Source organism: Macrosteles quadrilineatus, unplaced genomic scaffold (assembly GCF_028750875.1).
Source record: "Macrosteles quadrilineatus isolate MER2022 unplaced genomic scaffold, UCM_ALF_1.0 Scaffold_9__3_contigs__length_116548681, whole genome shotgun sequence".
NCBI lineage: Eukaryota > Metazoa > Arthropoda > Insecta > Hemiptera > Cicadellidae > Macrosteles > Macrosteles quadrilineatus.
In genome coordinates this window covers 69,548,475-69,566,053 of record NW_026542602.1, presented here as the reverse complement: position 1 = coordinate 69,566,053, position 17,579 = coordinate 69,548,475, and the positions used below count along the sequence as shown (strand labels likewise).

The 17,579-nt window shown below is 36.6% G+C and overlaps 1 protein-coding gene across 1 annotated transcript in view; it reads left to right on the top strand.

Moving 5' to 3' along the window:
- Nucleotides 1–17,330, top strand: part of LOC129002042 (THO complex subunit 1-like) — a 51,920-nt gene extending 34,590 nt beyond the window's left edge. The window contains exons 7-14 of the mRNA XM_054429554.1: nucleotides 7,464–7,702; nucleotides 8,547–8,676; nucleotides 9,169–9,338; nucleotides 10,949–11,098; nucleotides 11,916–12,066; nucleotides 13,333–13,522; nucleotides 14,697–14,839; nucleotides 16,803–17,330. Coding sequence (XP_054285529.1) covers nucleotides 7,464–7,702; nucleotides 8,547–8,676; nucleotides 9,169–9,338; nucleotides 10,949–11,098; nucleotides 11,916–12,066; nucleotides 13,333–13,522; nucleotides 14,697–14,839; nucleotides 16,803–16,967 — 1,338 coding nt within the window. The 3' untranslated portion in view covers nucleotides 16,968–17,330. The remainder of the gene's footprint in view (nucleotides 1–7,463; nucleotides 7,703–8,546; nucleotides 8,677–9,168; nucleotides 9,339–10,948; nucleotides 11,099–11,915; nucleotides 12,067–13,332; nucleotides 13,523–14,696; nucleotides 14,840–16,802) is intronic.
- The last annotated feature ends 249 nt before the right edge of the window (nucleotides 17,331–17,579 follow it).

The window sequence follows — 17,579 nt, the reverse complement described above, 5'->3', positions numbered from 1 at the left end:
CCCTTCTAATGAAGTCACTCGTGACAAGGCAACATATGATTGGCCACATGTAAATATGGACTCCCCAATATCAATTATTACGCTATTTAAGCTGAGGCCCTGGCATTTGTGAATTGTAACCGCGTAGGACATCGATATCGGGAATTGCTCTCGATACACAAATGCGTTATCCATAACTTGAAACTTGACGTTTACTCGCTGTAGGTGATGGGTAATGCCACAATCAAAGTTAATTGTCACTGAGTCTACGTCATCAGAATTGTCTGTATTAAACCTCAACCCCGTTACTGTTCCAATGGCGGAGTTAACTAGCCCCACAGTGACGTCAATGTTTCTAAGCAACATAACTTTAGCACCAACCTTAATAGGAATAATTTTCTCCATACCAGCCGTTCTGCTGCAGTCAGAGTTGTAAGAGGACAGTATCTTTTTAACTTTGTTTTGTTGACGAGGTAGACAGTCAACTGAGTCTTTTGCAACCAAGTTAACGACAGGACCACTTATTCTATTGACCATTTCATCATTTATTATGGAGCATTGGTAACCAGTTGAACAAAGACACACAGAATTGTTGGGTAAAGCAGACAAGTAATCTCCTAATAGAGAAAGGTTTTCACAAGCAGTTTTTCCATTAAGATGTATTTTCTTGCTTTCAATTAGACGGATGTCCTCAACGGTCATATTGCCTACTCTGACTTTGCTTAACACATCAGCAAACTTAGAATCTTGAGCTTGTCGCATGTTTGTAGTAAGTTCATCATAAGAGAACTGTTCAGACCAGATGTTAACACAAGACAGAGAGCCAACAAAAGAACTAAGTTTGCTACTGTCAAGTTCAATGAATGGGGAGTCTTCGTGTACTGGTGGAAGTTGTAAAAGGTCTCCAAAGAGCAGTATATGTTTTTTACCAAACCAGCCGTTACTTTGGTCTGAGGTGTTGAATATTTCACACAATCTGAGATTTATGTACATCAATGTTAGATTGTAGACCATGGACACTTCGTCTATTATGAAGAGCACCACATCTTTCAGGTTGGATCTCAACATTTTTAAAACATCATCAGTAAGAGCTTTGTACTTTGGAGTTTTTCCATGCTCAACTGGCAGCTGAAACACTTTGTAGATCGTAGAACCATTGATGTTGTAAGCACTTAGTCCTGTGGGAGCTGATATTGATGTAGAGGCTTGAAGACATTTTTTAGTCCAAGAGCTGATAGTTTTTATGAGAAAACTCTTACCAGTACCTCCCACACCACTTACAAAATGTCTGAGAAATTTATCTGTCCCATCAGAGTTTGCAACAACTCGTTTGACATAATCAAACACTCTCTTTTGGTCGTCATTGAGTTTTTGGTATTTTTTCTCAAACGGCTCGTCATTCGGCGACCAATTGCTGTCCCTGACAGGCTGGGATGCGGGGACAGGTTCATTAAAGGGCTGAAAGGCTATATTGGATGGATCAGCAACCTCTCCTTCTTCTGCATTGATCTCTTCAACTCGGTTTTGAATTTTGTCTCTTGCATTCTCCGATGCCGCAATAATGTCTTTTAAACGTTTGTCATAGTTGAAGGCTTGAGTGAGAAGTGTCCGCTTGGCCATAAAAGCATCTGTGTATGTTTCATGAGACTCTTTCAGCTCATCAGTAGATCTCCAACAAAGAAACATAAGAAGTAATGCATGGTAGTATTTTTCAGGATCCTGAGTGGGGCTGTACTTATAGTGATTCAGTAAGCATGGTCTGACTCTTTTAGTGAGGAATTTGCCTGAATTCAACTTATGCACTTCACGGTCGCCTTTAGGTGGTTGAGCAGCTATATCGTACCATCTCACAAAGTCGTATAAGTTCATATCTTCTAGTTCGTCTGGTCTAGTTGGGTAGTGGTCATCAACCCACGACTCGTAGAATATGTTCGTTGAACTTGGGTCCATACTTCGTATCTTGTCGATTTTTTGTAGTCTTTTGCGTCTGGTCATGCCTACATCCAACCATCTTATTGTTGTCTCCGGGTCCGTGCCGTACAATGGAATGCCCAACAGTGTGTCACTAGCTTCTAAAGAACCACACTCACGGTTGTTTAAAGCTCTAAGGCCAACGTTAAACAGTCTACTAGCTAATGATTTTGTAGAATTAATCTCTGTAAAAACTTGGCCAGCATGACTTTGTTCACTTTTGGTAGTGTACTTTGTGACATACCAATGTAGGATAGAAGTGCTTTCGCCTACATACTGGATGTCCACGTTTCCATTCCAAGCTAGCAACACGGCCGGGTTGTAGTCATTGACAAAGCTCTCGCTTGGTGTTCTGGGTAGGTCATAAAGACGTGACTTAGACTTGAGAGCTTTTCTGCCAGCTACAGACTCGACAACGTCACGCAGAACAAGATTCCCTGTGATTGGCCGGGGGAACCCGAAACGACAAGCCTTACGAAACCCGGTTTTGGTTTTCTTTGTCCGCATACAGTACGAGTTGTGGTGATGCATTTGGTAACTTGTAACTCTGTTGTTGAGAGTAGGTGAAACGGATGCATTTGGAACCTTGCAAGTAATGTACTTAAGGATAAAGTCGGCTACTTCTGCGTTGCTGGACGTCCCCATTACAGGAGCATTTTCTACCCACAGAAGAAGATGGAAATGTTGGAGACCTCTGCTTTGGTATTCTCGCCTGTAGAAGTAGTGACTTACTTTTCCTAAAGGAGCAGCATCAGAGACAATAAAATCCAACATTGCCTTGAACTTTATATGGATAAACCGTGACGCACTGATAGGATCCATAGCCACAAGTTCACTAGTTTGTTTTTTTTCTGCGCCTGGAACACTCCGGTTAACTTCCCTAATGAACAATGCCATGTCATCCCAGTTCCAATCGCTTGGGCTTATGGTTAAAAACCATGTAGCTGGTCCATAATGCTGAGCCATGCAATTGACATCATTTCTAGGCTGTATCCAGTACTGGCTAGTGTTCCTGAGTTTGGAGAATACTGATGTCAGGTTCCCCTCTAATTCTCCCGATGCAAGGTTGTTCAAACAGTCTCTAGCACTAAGAGAGCCACTGAATCCAGTGACGTTGAGCTTGTGGAATACTCCTTGTCTTAACTGCCGAAGGTTTGCATCGTGCAGCAAATAAAAAAGGTACTGCTGATTCAGTCTGAACTGAGAATGCTTTGAAAGCAACCGACATTTGATAAATTCAGCAGAAGAGAGTTTAGTTTCTCTGGAATGAAACTGGCCAAATTTACCTTCGGGATACAAATCAGGGAAACAAAGCACGTCAATCTCTTTGTTTTCATGACTAATCGGAGGTTCATTCACTTTCAGCATCTTATAGAGCTCGGTGTCATCACTATAAGATTTTGACTCATGAAGAGCGTGGATTGTATAGTGAGACTCTTCTGAATCCCATTCCTCGTGAGTTACCTGAGTTAATATAGCACGTCTATGTAGTATTTCCTGAGGTGGCAGTTCGTTTTGATGGGTAGATTGAAACAAATTTGTGTCATCATTAAGGTTGAAGAGTCCTTCTGGATCTGTAGGTAGTACGATGCTACCATAATGAGCGTTGTTTTTCTTTAAGAAAATTAAGGCTGCGTGTACCTTATCCACACTAACCAACATTTGCCAAACTTTCTTTGCTTTGGTCGGTACCCCTCTGACCAAAACGTACAGCTCGTGGTTTGGATTCAGAGGGTCACTTGGTTTGGGCAATTTTTGCAGGGTTTCTTGAAGGGGTAGTGGCAAATGAAAACTTCTTCCAACGACTTTAGAAATTTGTTGCTGAGCTCGACTTGTTCTTTTCCCAACTGTGTTCATTTTTGTAACAACCTGAAATGCTTTGGCTCTCTGAATTAAAACTTTTTCATAACTGTTAAGGCAAGTTAGCTCTTTCGGCTGCGCACAAACATAGAGATCGTTAAGAATGCAAGTAGGAGGCATCTGACCTTTCCTTAGTTTTTCGAGGCAGCCCCGACAAATCCATCCTGTTTTGCACTCTTCTTTCTTTATGTCTTTTATTCTTTTCCATATGTGTCCTACAATTTGATTTTTTAGGTTTTTCAAAAGGCTTACTTGCTGCTTACTAAACAACTTATCGCATGAGACACAGGGAAACACTGGGGTTTCAGAAGAACGCTTCTCCAATGCCTCAAATGCTTTTTGATATTTTTCGAACAACTGAGACTCAGATTCAGGGACCTTGCTTTCACTTGTGTCATCTGTAAGAAAGGCTTTTGTTTGCTCTTTAAATTCCCTTTCTATCGAAAACAACACGTTCACCTGCACGTTAAGAATACCATTTTTAATTAGCATAATCTTCTTAGTTATTTTCAACAGTCGGTAAATTTTGGAGACAAGACTACGAATTGCAGGAAAGTGAGGATAGATTGTTCTCAGAAAAGGAAGTTTCGAAACACATGCTCCTGAGTAACAGTCCAAAGAGTGAGGATGAACACCTACACGAGATGATACACCACTTTGACATGAGTGCTCTCCCATGCTGACAATAAGCTTAGAACCTTTAGTGAGAGAGCTGGCAACTATTTCATTGTAAAGAGATTTAAGTTGCTCTAAGTGGTCAGGCTCAATGAAGCACATATCTGAGTTGCATTTCCACTGTTTCTTTGGAGAACTATGAGCTGTGCTGGGCTCATTACCAACAGTTATTTGTTTACCAGGAAACACTCTATACGTAAACTCCCACAAATAAGGCTCCGACGTGGAAACATGAAGACTGTGCCCACACAACGCCTCAACATTGTCTTCAAACGTGCTTGTTGCAGATAGCTTAGCAAGAGACTCTTTAGCACGATTTTGCAGGCTAACAAATAGCTTAAGGAAATTGTTTTTGTAATTTTTATAAGCATGCAACACCCATTTCAAGAGCTCTTTAGCCCTTAGCAACCTTTTGGTATAACCTTGCTCAAGTATTTTCTTTGCTATAAGTCTGGCTATTTTCTCACAATTTATTTTCCCCAAGAAAATATGTGAAGCTGCAACAGTTTTTTTAATTTTCCTTTTTGCATTTTGTAATGATTTTCTTTTCCCATCAGATCTATTTCTAAAAAAAAAGCGTCTGCTTTGATAGGCTGCACACTTTCGCACCCTTTCGTGAAAAACCTTAAGTTTATATCGCAAGCGAAAGTGGCCAGGGTGTTTTGCACAAAGTACTTTGTAACGTCTCCTGCGATTAGATTGTTTCATTTCTTGTTTTGCACCGTAGTTTAAACGTTGTTTAGCTTTATAATATTCTGGATCAGTAGAGTATTTCTGACGCACTCTAGCCTTGTGTGGCTCAGGATCAGTAGAATACTGCTGACGCTTCCTAGTCTTGTGTGGCTCAGGATCAGTAGAATACTGCTGACGCTTCCTAGCCTTGTGTGGCTCAGGATCAGTAGAATACTGCTGACGCACTCTAGTCTTGTGTGGCTCAGGATCAGTAGAATACTGCTGACGCTTCCTAGCCTTGTGTGGCTCAGGATTAGCAGAATATTGCTGCCGCAACCTAGCTCTGTGAGGTTCAGGATTAGCACTGTACTGCACACTTTTTCTTAACCTCTCAGTTTCAATATTAGCTAGATAACGTTTTCTGGCTTTGGATTTTTCTCCTTTAACATGTTCAAGGTACCAAGCTTTAGAAGTAGAACTCTTATTAGTGGATTGTATGCTAGCTTCTTCTGTTTTTCTTTTTTTTATAGCAGGGGCGTTTTCTAAATACCATTCTTGTTTTCTTTTTCTTGCCAGTCTTTCTTTAGAAGGCATACTGATGTTAGATTAGAAAGAAAGTAAATGCAATTAAAACATGGACGTGGTATCTTACCAAATGATCCTAAGAAATGTTCTCAATCATCTCAATGTTCTTGAACTAGATCTCTTCACTAAACATAAACAATGCTGCTCTTTTTGTAAAAATAAACAAGACATCAAATTTTTTTTATTTACAGCTGGTAATTAAAAATGGTTATAAATAGTTTGGGTGAAATATATAGACCACGGCACAACTACATCTCATTTCATTTCAATAATATTGTTTGTGTAGAACTAAATTCTACATTTTTTGGTCTTATCTGCTATAAACCAATTAAAAACTTTTTGACACACCTACCAAAATTACTATTTAACAAAAATTGCTACGTTGGAAGTTTTTGAAAACATGTGTTAAACGTATAGTCAACAGGGTGGTTGTTTCTATTTATGATTTTGTCAAGAATATGTTTATTTTAAACTAAACACACACTTTGAAACTGTATAATCTAGTCATCATCCATTAATATAGGTTCTGTGTCTGGGGCTGTAAATTCAGCAATGTTCATCTTGAACAACATAAAATGCGTTGGTGTTACATAAGTGTTCTGATAATTAAACCCGTATATCTAAAGACTAGTGTAAATTGAGCCCTTATTATAGAAGTAAAAATGTAATCAAACAGTTTAGGTTTGTTGGAAATAGCATAAGGCAAAACGAATATTGAAAAACTAATTAATCCTATATTTACATTTTAATTGCTGGTTTAACATACGTAAAGTGACTTTCCCGATTCTTTTATTTGTTTTAGTGTATCAAAACATAAAACAAACCTTAGTACTAGTACTAAGTTTCAAGTTACTAGGTTTCATATGTTTTGATAAGTAGTATTAAACTGTTAAAAATGACGAACTGCTGTACCAGTGTACCATCGGTACACTGCATTTTTCAATGGAAAGTATCGGGGAATATCACTGCTCTAAGTAATTTTATATAGTAAGTAGTTCAAATCATTCGGTATACCTGAAAAAATACTTTATGAAAGTTTTAAAATAATTTTTCAGCTGTTCCTATGAATTTCTCTAACATTTAAATTAATTGAGATTTAATCGCAGCTGGTCCTTCTTTTGTTTTGATTTTAATCCCATGTTATTTAAATGGGCCAAAATCGTACTTTGAGGGCTTGCCAAGGGTTTATGGTTCAACTCACCGACTTGAGACCCTCAAAAGGCACATCTACACGTTAAGGGCTTTCAAACAACATAAAGAACATTAAAATTGAGCCAGTGGTTTGGGCTGTAGGTCCGTCAACATTCAAGGAGAAGGAGAAGGAGGAGAAGGAGAACACGGAAAATTTGTGAATTTTCAAACTAGTTTTTCTTGGCTCAAACACAACAGTTTTTTAAATTCTTTTTTTTATTTTGTTGAGGATGAGTGCCCCTATCCAATAGATGAACAATTATTTTAATAGCTTTTGTTTCTTCAGAGCTATAGACGAGTGAAAAAGCCACTTTGTCACGTCAAGTATATATATACACTGCAGCAGCTGTGTACCGCTGGGGGACTTGGCGGGGCGGAACGCTGCCGCGTTCCTTAATAGTTAACATTGTTACCTTTCCACTGTATTTGAGCTTATGTATAAAATCAGAAATTAAAAATTTTTCTTCATGACATAATAAATTAAGGATATACCAACCAGTGACACAAATAAAGAAACTCTTACATTGCAGCATACAGAGAACGTTCTACAAGCGTTCAAGAGTTTCAAGCTGGAAGGCGTTCAGCAAAAGCTAGTCTCCGCAGACAGTATGGTTTCCGAGACCATCAACAGGGAGCACTACTTCGCCAAGTTCCTCACTAACATCAAGCTGCTAGAGTTGCAACTGAGTGATGTGAACTTCCGCAGATATGTGCTCGTCCAGTTCCTAATACTGTTTCAATACCTGAACGCCACTGTTAAATTTAAAAGGTACGTTGTGTATTTTCTGTGAGTTATTGAACTCTGTGAAACTTGTCAATACTTTAATGAGCGTTTGAGATTCTCACTGATGTGGGTAGGTGAATTTATACATTTAGACATTTTGAGCGATAAGTTTAAAACTGATAAAACTGGATGCTTTGGGGATTGATTGACATGTCGTATTAATTGTCCTCCACAATGCTTTCAAGAGAGATAAGTTTGTCTTATAAGTCCGTATAAAACAATCCTGATTTGGAGTAGATGTAATGTGTCTGTCAATTGTAAATTTTCACTTTCTCCACCTTCAGAAAGTATACGGAGAAAGTATTGTTTTCATCAAAAGATTTAAGTTTGAGTTGTAGGGGTGGGGGGGGATATCCGTTTTGGATCCTCCTGAACCCGAATGTGGTTTTCTAAGTTGTGTCTGTGTGTGTATTCATTTTTTGGCAATTTTTATTTTTAATTGTGTTTTTCCATAAAAATCCATAAAGTAACAGATTTTCACAAAAACTACTCAAATGACAATTGTTTTTCACTAGAAACAAAAGGGTGCATCCCCCAATACTGTTATTGAAATGCAAATTATTTAAACTTTTTGTCATTTTCCCCATAAAATATCACTGTTCCTCCCACCGCTGTCTATGTATTTTATCAAAATGACTAAAACTATTATCAGAATCAAATAATACTGATTTTATTACATAAGTATTTATAACAACTGTACAGTTTATGTTTGTAGTGTAACTTATTCAATACGTCTGGTATGTTAATTGAAAAATAGCACCCTCTTTGTGGGCCACTCTTCACATTCTGTAGAACTTCATTGGTGACATTGCTGTTATCTTTTTTCCAGTGATAATCAAGAGTTGAAGGTCAATGAAGGTGAATGGGTGAAGGAGACGTCTGAGAAGGTGTACAGCCTACTGAAGGACACGCCTCCTGATGGTGAAGAGTTTGCTAGGACAATTCAGCACATTCTAGCGGTATTGATTTTGTATATCTTCATCATCACAATAACATCTAAACCTCCCTTACAAATTATGCGCTTAGAGCGCATCTTCTCTGTTCTAAGAACTTTAAAAGTTGATGTAGTGTCCATTGGCAATTTAACTTTAAAGGCTGACCCTCCCAACCAGACACTTGTTTTGACCATGTGAATTCCACATACAAATTTTGTTGAACCATGTAAAAGCAAAGGCTTTGTCCTTTGTGCGCTAATGTTTTAAGAAGGACTTATTGGTCGTAACAGGTGAATTTAAATGTGTTATACAAGCTATTAGTATTTGATGAAGGGACTCACATGCGCAACTTGTGCATTTCAATTGAGTTCAAAACTTGTGTCCAAGGCAAAACAATGCAATAGCCTTTTACTTTTCAAAGAATATGTTTGTTTAGGACAGTCTGTGAATATAAGTATTAATTTACAATAGATTACATTTGTTGATTTTAACACAAACGTAAACATGTACTTCTAGCGAGAAGAGTTCTGGAACAACTGGAAGAACGACGGGTGTCCAGAACTTCAGAAGCCTGTCGCTCCTGTTGACGAATTTGAAGAGGAACGGAAACCAATTAGAAGACGAAGGAAACGTCTAGGAGACATCATCAGGGATGCAACTGCACAAAAAAGATTCTACATGGGACAGTGAGTAATTAGAATGAAAGTCTAAGTGTGGTGGATCTTAATTAGTGGGCAATGTTTGTATCCAACTTTTGAGCAAGTCAAGTTTTTTATACAGTTTTTATAGGCTAAATGAATTATCCAGGTATCCTCCAACACTAAGGCATACTTTAATGATTTGATTAAGGAGGAATACCACAGAAAACGAGGAAACTTGCTTATAGATCGTCGTTATGCAGTGACGAATAAATAAAAGATTGCATCAAAAATGATGTCATGTGTGTTTTGTGTTGTGGAATTTTTACGCACCTCTTCAGGGAAGTTTAGTTAATAGTTCTTATACGGATCCGACGATGGCGCTCGCGCCGAAATGTACATAATCCACTAGGACAATACTTTGGACCACAAGGCGACAATCAGGTATTTTAACCTTTTAGCGAATTTCCCTATAGGGAAGTAGCTATTACCGTAGGTGGCACGGTAAGACCTAGACCCGGGACCGATTTACTTTTTCATTTCGATGTCCCCAGAGGCCAAAAACACCATTCGTTCAAATTTTTATATATGTATATATATATATATATATATAGACTTATATATATATATATATACGTCCGTGAACGCGATAACTTGAGTAATTTTTGTCCGATTTTGATGAAATTTGGTTTAAAGGTGTAAAGCGGGATAAACTTGAATGAGTTCGCGAACCAGCACGATCGGACCATGGGAACGGGGGGTTTTATGGGGTAAAAATTGGTTTTTCTCACTTTTGACCCTCAAAACACAAAATTTCCCGATTTCTCTTTATACCTTTTTAAAGAGCTTAAAAAAACAAATAATTTAGTATATAAAAGTATTTTTGTTCGATTATTAGTAACGGAGAAAATTAGATAGTACTCAAAAACACACTTTATTAGTTTCCTTGTAGCAGCAAACCTAGGTACTCGTTAAACCTAATGTTATTAAAATATATTTAACTGAAAATCAATTCTGACAAATGGAAATTCGCTTAGTCGGCAGGTTTGCTGCGGCGGGGGTATTATTTATTTGTCAATCAATTGGTCCGGAAACACCACAAAAAAATATGAAGTTATGCAGTGACCTTGTGCTTTCAACTCTAGTATGCTGTGTCAGAAATATACTTTTGACGAGCAAGGAATAGCCTGAGCGTCGGGAACTGTGTGGACATTCTTATCGCACAGAGCACAGGGTCTTCTTCCACCGTGAGCGTTGTATTAGATAAGGTTGAGGGAAGCAGTGTTGGACTTAACAAGCGACTAGTGCTAGATACCATTTAAGTGTACTAATGAATGTTTCCTCTGTACCTTACTTATCTGAGATAGACTAAAAAAAAATACTTTAGTTAATGTAAATATATATTTTTCTGTATGAAAAGCAAAAAGCAATAAATCTCCGATGTAATTTAAGCATTTAATGACCACCCCTAAAGTGTTATGACTGTGTACACATTCTTTCACATTCTACGTTCTTTTATCTGTGATCAAGAGTAGAGTTAGGCTAGTAAGTTAAAAACCCCGTACAGTTTTAGAATATGCTGTTCAAATAATTTTGTCACATTTCTTTGCTTTTCGTCATCTGTCCATCATATTAAGTGTATTTTTTTACCTTTGCAGTCCGGAACTCACTAAGCTGTGGAACTACAATACAGACAACCTTGAGGCATGTAGAGCTCCTGAAAGAAACTTCCTCATGTCCTTGGAGGAGTATTTCAAGGAGGCCATCGAACAGTTTGATCCCTCAGCCATGGTGGAAGAACAGTATAAGTAAGCGTCAATTTTACATTTTTTGGTTCCAAGATTTTCATCTAAAGTACATTCTTATTTAAAAAATTTATTTTAGACAGTGATGGAAAAGTAGAACCTTGTTTTGACACTTTATGGAACAAGGGGGTGTCGATCTATCCATATGTCGAACTATAGGGAGTACATTGGACATTTACACACAGGGAGTCTTTAAAACACGAGATAAAGCAAATAAATGAAATGAACAGTATATGAATACTTTACAAAAATAAACACACTTACATCTCCTGTACATTCTTTGACTTCGACTATATAAAATATTTAGTAATATTCAAATACTTTTCACTTTGTAGGTCAGAAAAAAATATAAATTAATGGGATCGTTAAAGTTTTGAGCATACACAAAAACAGTAAAAAGGCTCTAGTTTTTTACCTTGGCTGTGGCTGCTACCGATACGTCATGTCATCTCAGCCCGTGTCAAACTATTAAGATTTTATTTTACCGTAAATCCAAATACCATGCTTCAATGATAAAACTAGGGATGTCTCGATTCTCCATGCCGATTCTAGATACCACCGATACTTTTCGTTGGTATCGGTATTGAGAATCGATCATCAAAAGTCAGAAGAAGTGTTGCAATTTCACTTTCATAAAGAAAGACTATGTATATTTTTCTCTCATTGTTGTACTGTTAAAATATTAAATTACACATACTATCAAGTGACGCAAGGTCACTGGTACGGAGGAGGCTGACTTTTGGTAGGCAAGGTGTTAATCAAAAGTAGTGCTGTTGGTTTTTAAAATTTGTTAGCTATAATTTTTATGTTTTAATCGCAGAGTGGTAAATGACGGGAACTTTGGTTGGCGAGCGTTGAGGCTGCTTGCTCTTCAGTCCACACACTTCTTCACTCACAGCAACAACCCTATCAACAAGTTACCTGAGTACCTGGAGGCTATGATCAAGAAGATTGCCAAGGAAAGGCCAATTGTACGTAACATGAGTGCATCTTCTCATATTCAGTGTTATTTTAAAGGGACTTATGTTTCTAAGTCGTGGAAATGTATCACGATCTGAAACGGGTGAATTTACATCGATTCACAATAATGTAAAATAAGCATGAATATGGTTTCTTTTTGACTAAAAGAAACCTAAAATTTACCAAACTTGACAATGGATTAAACTACAGTAAAATTTTGGTAGACACCTTTAAACAGATTACTAGTCTCACTATTTCAAAATTAAATGATCATAACAAGCTTGTTGCTATTAGGATTAGTATTAGTTATAGGTAAGGAATATTATACGGCCTTAAGAAATATGATGCGACCTATATTCAATAGCTGATATTCAATTACATCATGAAATTTTTGTTTTATTTAGCTTAGCTTTTGCATTTTTCCAGGCAAGATATTCAGCTCCTCATTTCCTTGAATCCCTTAATACCTCTTTCATTGACTTATGTGGACAATCATACCCTTCCTTACTCCCGGAATTTCTTATGGTAAGTTTGGTTGAAATCATTGTATTGTAAATAAATAAATTTTGTGATGAAAATGCACTAATTACAATAGAATTTGTTTGTTATACCCGTAAAAATATTGTACGAAAATAAGTATATAGTAGTTTATATTACATTGTTACTGCCAAAACGAGCCATTTATAGTTTGTCAGGACTACAGCTGTTTCATGCTTCAAATGGAGCACATCAGGTCGAAAAATGTCAAGTAGTCATTTAGAATTTCATTTAAATATTCCTCGTGGTGGAGTTCGTCAAAAGTTAAAAAAATAAGTAAATTAACACAAAACAAAAAATTTTGTACTGGTGGACCAGACAGTAACTAAACACGTGGTGCCGGCTGAGGGTGAGTCCCGACCGAAGCATGAAACAGCTGTGGAAACTACATAGGATTGTTTTAAAAGCAACATGGTAATATAAATCACTGTATAGCTCAGAGTATCCAGAGGCTCAGAGGATTTTATTATTCCATCATGAAAAATAAGTTTCAGATTGAGGGAAACAATAAAATGACTTTGTCACAGAATTGTGCCAAAGACTTCTATGTTTAAAATATAGTTAAGGCGGCTCAATGTACTAAAAAAAATATTTGAAATAGCTTTTTAAACCACAGCACTATAAAAGTTGTCAGTTTTAGAGGATTAAGTGATTTTGTGATTGTTCAGCATATGTTTTAGCTAGAAACAACCCGACTGCCTTTGGTAGATGATTTATAAAAAACCGTTTTATTCTCCTAGATTCTTCCCGGTGGAGAGATGAAGACTCAGGAAGGCCTTGAGGGTGCGGATGCCACCGCCATGGACGTCAACGAAACTGAGGTCGAACCTGAAGCTGAGGCTGATGCCGAGGCTGACGGAGATGCTGAAGGGGAAGCTGAAGGAGAGGGGGACGCTGAAGAAGAAGATGAACTGCTCAAGAGAGATGAAAGTATGTTTGTGTTTTATAACATTTTCTAATTATGTTTTGTTGTTTTCATCAATCTAATGTTCTTTCTGTTTCATAAAAATGTTTGAGGTTAGAGTTTTCGATGGGAATATCCTTTTTTAGTCTCCATGAAACCGTTAAAGTGGTTTTCGATGTGATGTATGTGTGTGTGGATGTGTACAGAGCTACGAATCACCTGTGGTCCGATTTTGATTAAATTTGGTGGGTACTAACTAATCCATGGTGTTCATAGGTTTTTATAACTTTTATATTCATTTTAATTTTCACTGGTGATGACCAAGAGAGTAACAGTAAAATTGGATTGTCACAAAAAGCGCACAAACAATTTTTATAAAAATCTAGTTTGTCATGGTGCTTTTTATTTCATCTTAACTAAATGGTACAATCACCAATGCTGTAAAATTGATTACGGTTCAAAAGTTTATGCAACTTTTGTGATTTTGCCCATAAAATATCGTAGTAACTCTTACCGCTTCGCTTACCTTTAATAAGGGTTGTTGTCAAGCTAATGGGAGAAAGTATGTCAGTTTGCTGATACCATTTATTTAAGATTGACCCCCTCCCCACTCATGTTCATGTATTGAAAAATATGTTTTTGGTAAAATATTGGGTCCATAAAATGATAAAGTGTAATTTAACAGGGAAATAGAGAATTACACACCCCATACCAAGAATGTAATGTAATCACATGAATAAAAGCAAAAATAATAGGAATAGGCCAAGGTTGGCTGGGCAATATAATATAGAAGAATATGCTGAAAGAGATCAATGGTGGGTGTACTATTATAAAGATGTCCCATAAGAAGGCAAAGTACAGAATGAGTTGAGTTCAGAAGGATACAAGTTAGTGTGAAGGGGTCAGTCTTGATGGTACAGTTGTGAGCTTGGCTGATCTGTATGGGAAAAAAGAAAAAGAAATTGAGGTTTTAACTATACAAAATAAATGGGTGAAAGAACTTTTACCGTTAGTTCTTGTGGTTTCCCATGATTACAAGAATTGATTACAAAGAACCTTTATATTTTGTACAGTACCAATTTTCAATCTAGGAGGCAAATAATATGAATGCATTTGTAAAGCTCTAGTGGTACCTAAGTTATCTGTATTTGTTATGCGTGTAGTAATTGTTTATTAATATGTATTGCTTGTTCATTCCAGTGAACAGTGAAGAGCAAGAAGCTACAGATATACAAGGAAGTGCTTCGAAGTGTAAAGTGAAGCCTGAAGTGTTTGACCTCGTTGCCCAAACTATCAACACCCAGTGGGCCGAGATGGCTGAGAAATTGGGATTCAAAGACTCGGTTGGTACCTTTCCTTTTTCAAATTTATATACATCAGTAGATTGTTTTCTTCTTGCTATTCCTGCAATACTTCTTTGTTAAATATCAAAGTGAAAATGGTTTTGTTTCGATTTTATTATATACCTTATTTTAAATCTGTACCGGTATTTAAAATGCTATTAGGTACGGTATATGTTTTGATCAAATTTATGCTAAACTATTTACATTTCAAATTTCAATAAAAGAAAAACTTTATTACCTCCCCGACTGCAACCAACCCAAGTTCGCTTTAAAATTTATGTTATTCAATAGTAGTATATGATTGTGATACTTAATTTTAAGTTGGGAAGCGAGCTGGTCTAGTGGTTGGAGCGTGTCCCCAAGGTCCCGTGTTCAAATCCCGCCAAATCACCAATGGATTTTATCTAAATAATAATGCCGCAACCCCTAGGTCTAGCCTGAAGTAATGTGAAAAACAATCCCAGGATCGTGACTAGCATTCTAGGACAAAAAATTACAATTTTAATAGAATATTTTAGTGAAAATCAAACCTGGTATTGTAAATAGAAATTTTATTAGCCTACAGGTTGGCTGCATTGGGGATGTTTAAACTTTGGAGCTCACTCTTAGCTTATAAATGCAGTGTGTGATATAACATTACGTAACCCCTAGACCTTCAAGAGAAGTTGGAGGTATCTTTGTATGTATGTTTAAGTGAAAGTTTTTGTTAGGCTGTTTACCTTGGGTTTCTGCCAAATTTCTTATTCGCCTAAATCTAACAAAGGTCTCACCCACTACTAGTTATTTTTACTCTTTTCAAGGTGACATAAAAACCAAGGTTACAAAATCATCATGTTGGACACTGTTTTAAACCATGTGATCGCTGTCACTCTGGACTTTTTGAACCAATTATCATAATGAAAGTGTAGTGTTTTCCACAGTGCAAATAATTATCTTTTATTTCTTGATAATATTTACCATTTTTGTTTGGTTAAATATTTGTTAATAGCTGAAAAATCTACTCTCAATACGGTTTATACTTGACAGCAGCTTATGGGCACTATCGCTAACAAGGCGTTTTTGAACAACAACAATTAATGTTATTCTCAATTTTGTTTAAGTTTTTTTGTACTTACTTTATAGAACACCCTTCTTACAGCCATTTACAACCGAACCAAAGATTTGACAATGAATCTTATTGTTTTTGGGAACAGGGTTTTTTTGGGTAAAAATGGATTTTCCCATTTTTCTTAATATACTTACTGCCATGGCCACTTGTATCCAAGCTGGTACTTAGCTTCGCTAACACGTTATTAATTCTCTCGGTCCTCTGAATCTTCCTCTACTAGTCTCATCTTTTCCATATCCTTCTGGACTGATCCCACCACCTTTGGTCTTCCTACTGGTCTCCTTCCCCTTAGTACCATCTTCAATAAGCTCTCCTCATTTCTCCTCAAGATGGCTGACCCACATTACATGACCTTCTGCTTTTTTTTTGCCTCTCCTACAGCTACAATATCGGTGTCTCTTAATGTTTAATTGATTAAAAACTAAATCTTATATTTACTTTTTAGTCAATTTTGTAAGCTTAAATATAAACAATTTGGTATATTGAAGGGTTGTTGTACGTTAAATGGTTAAGGAGAAAGAAAAAAATTCATAAAACTGCAAATTTAAAATTCCTATGGTAATCTTAAGGGTAGTAAACCGTTTTAGTTTGCATGTTTATTGTTTATAGATATAATGATCATGTTTTGCAATCTTATTTATTTTATACTCAACTATTAACATTTTACTAAAAAACACATTTTATATTCAAATATAAAATAGGCCTATATTTTACAATTGGGAATATTTACTGAAAATCCAACCAGGTTAATGGAAGTTCGCTTTGTTTGCTGCGGCAGGGGTATTTTTATTTTTTTTTAGTTAGAGAGTCATAATGCGGACCAACCTTACTTTTAACAGATTTTGTTTTCTCCAGATCCAGTACATTGAAGAGTCCGCCAAGACAGATGTAGCCAGAGCTAAGTACGTGCTGCAGCTGAGGTCGGAGGAAGATGTGGACATGACGCATCAGAGTTTGGCTCAACTACTCGAGAAGAACGGGTTCTCTAAAGCCGCCACTGCCGTGAAACAACTCATGTGATCGTAAGCGTTGCGGTGTAATGTGACATTTTGTGACTTTTATTTGACAAAGCCCCTAAGTTAGTACTTTTTAAGTTCACTTTACAGTTTTATTAAAAGTATATGTAATTAAAGTACATCAATCATATAATATAACGGATTAATGTGAGAAAAGTTTTTTTTCAGTACTTTTTTTCTGAAGATCACAGATAGATTATTATGTTGTTGGTTAACTGGAATCAGTATTTTGTACCGTACTGTCTCAGTAATTTCATATCATTATACAGGTTGATATTTGTGTAACTTTTATTGAAAATTAATGGTTTTGAAACATTTTTACATTGAAATATATTTGATTTCACTGGATAGACTTGTGAAAATCTGACTGTTTTGTGTTGATTTTTTACCACCTTACTTTTAACTACATCATTATTTTGTTTTTTTAAAGGTTCTGAATTTGGAAAATAAACAACTCCAAATTCTAATCAAATTCAGTCAAATGTATTTCAGGATAAATGTAGTCTACGCCATATTTAAGATAACTTTCAACAATCAGTTCAAACGAGTTCGCGAACTAGCATGATCGGACTATGGGATCAGGGGATTATAGGGGGTTTTATGGGGAAAAATTTAT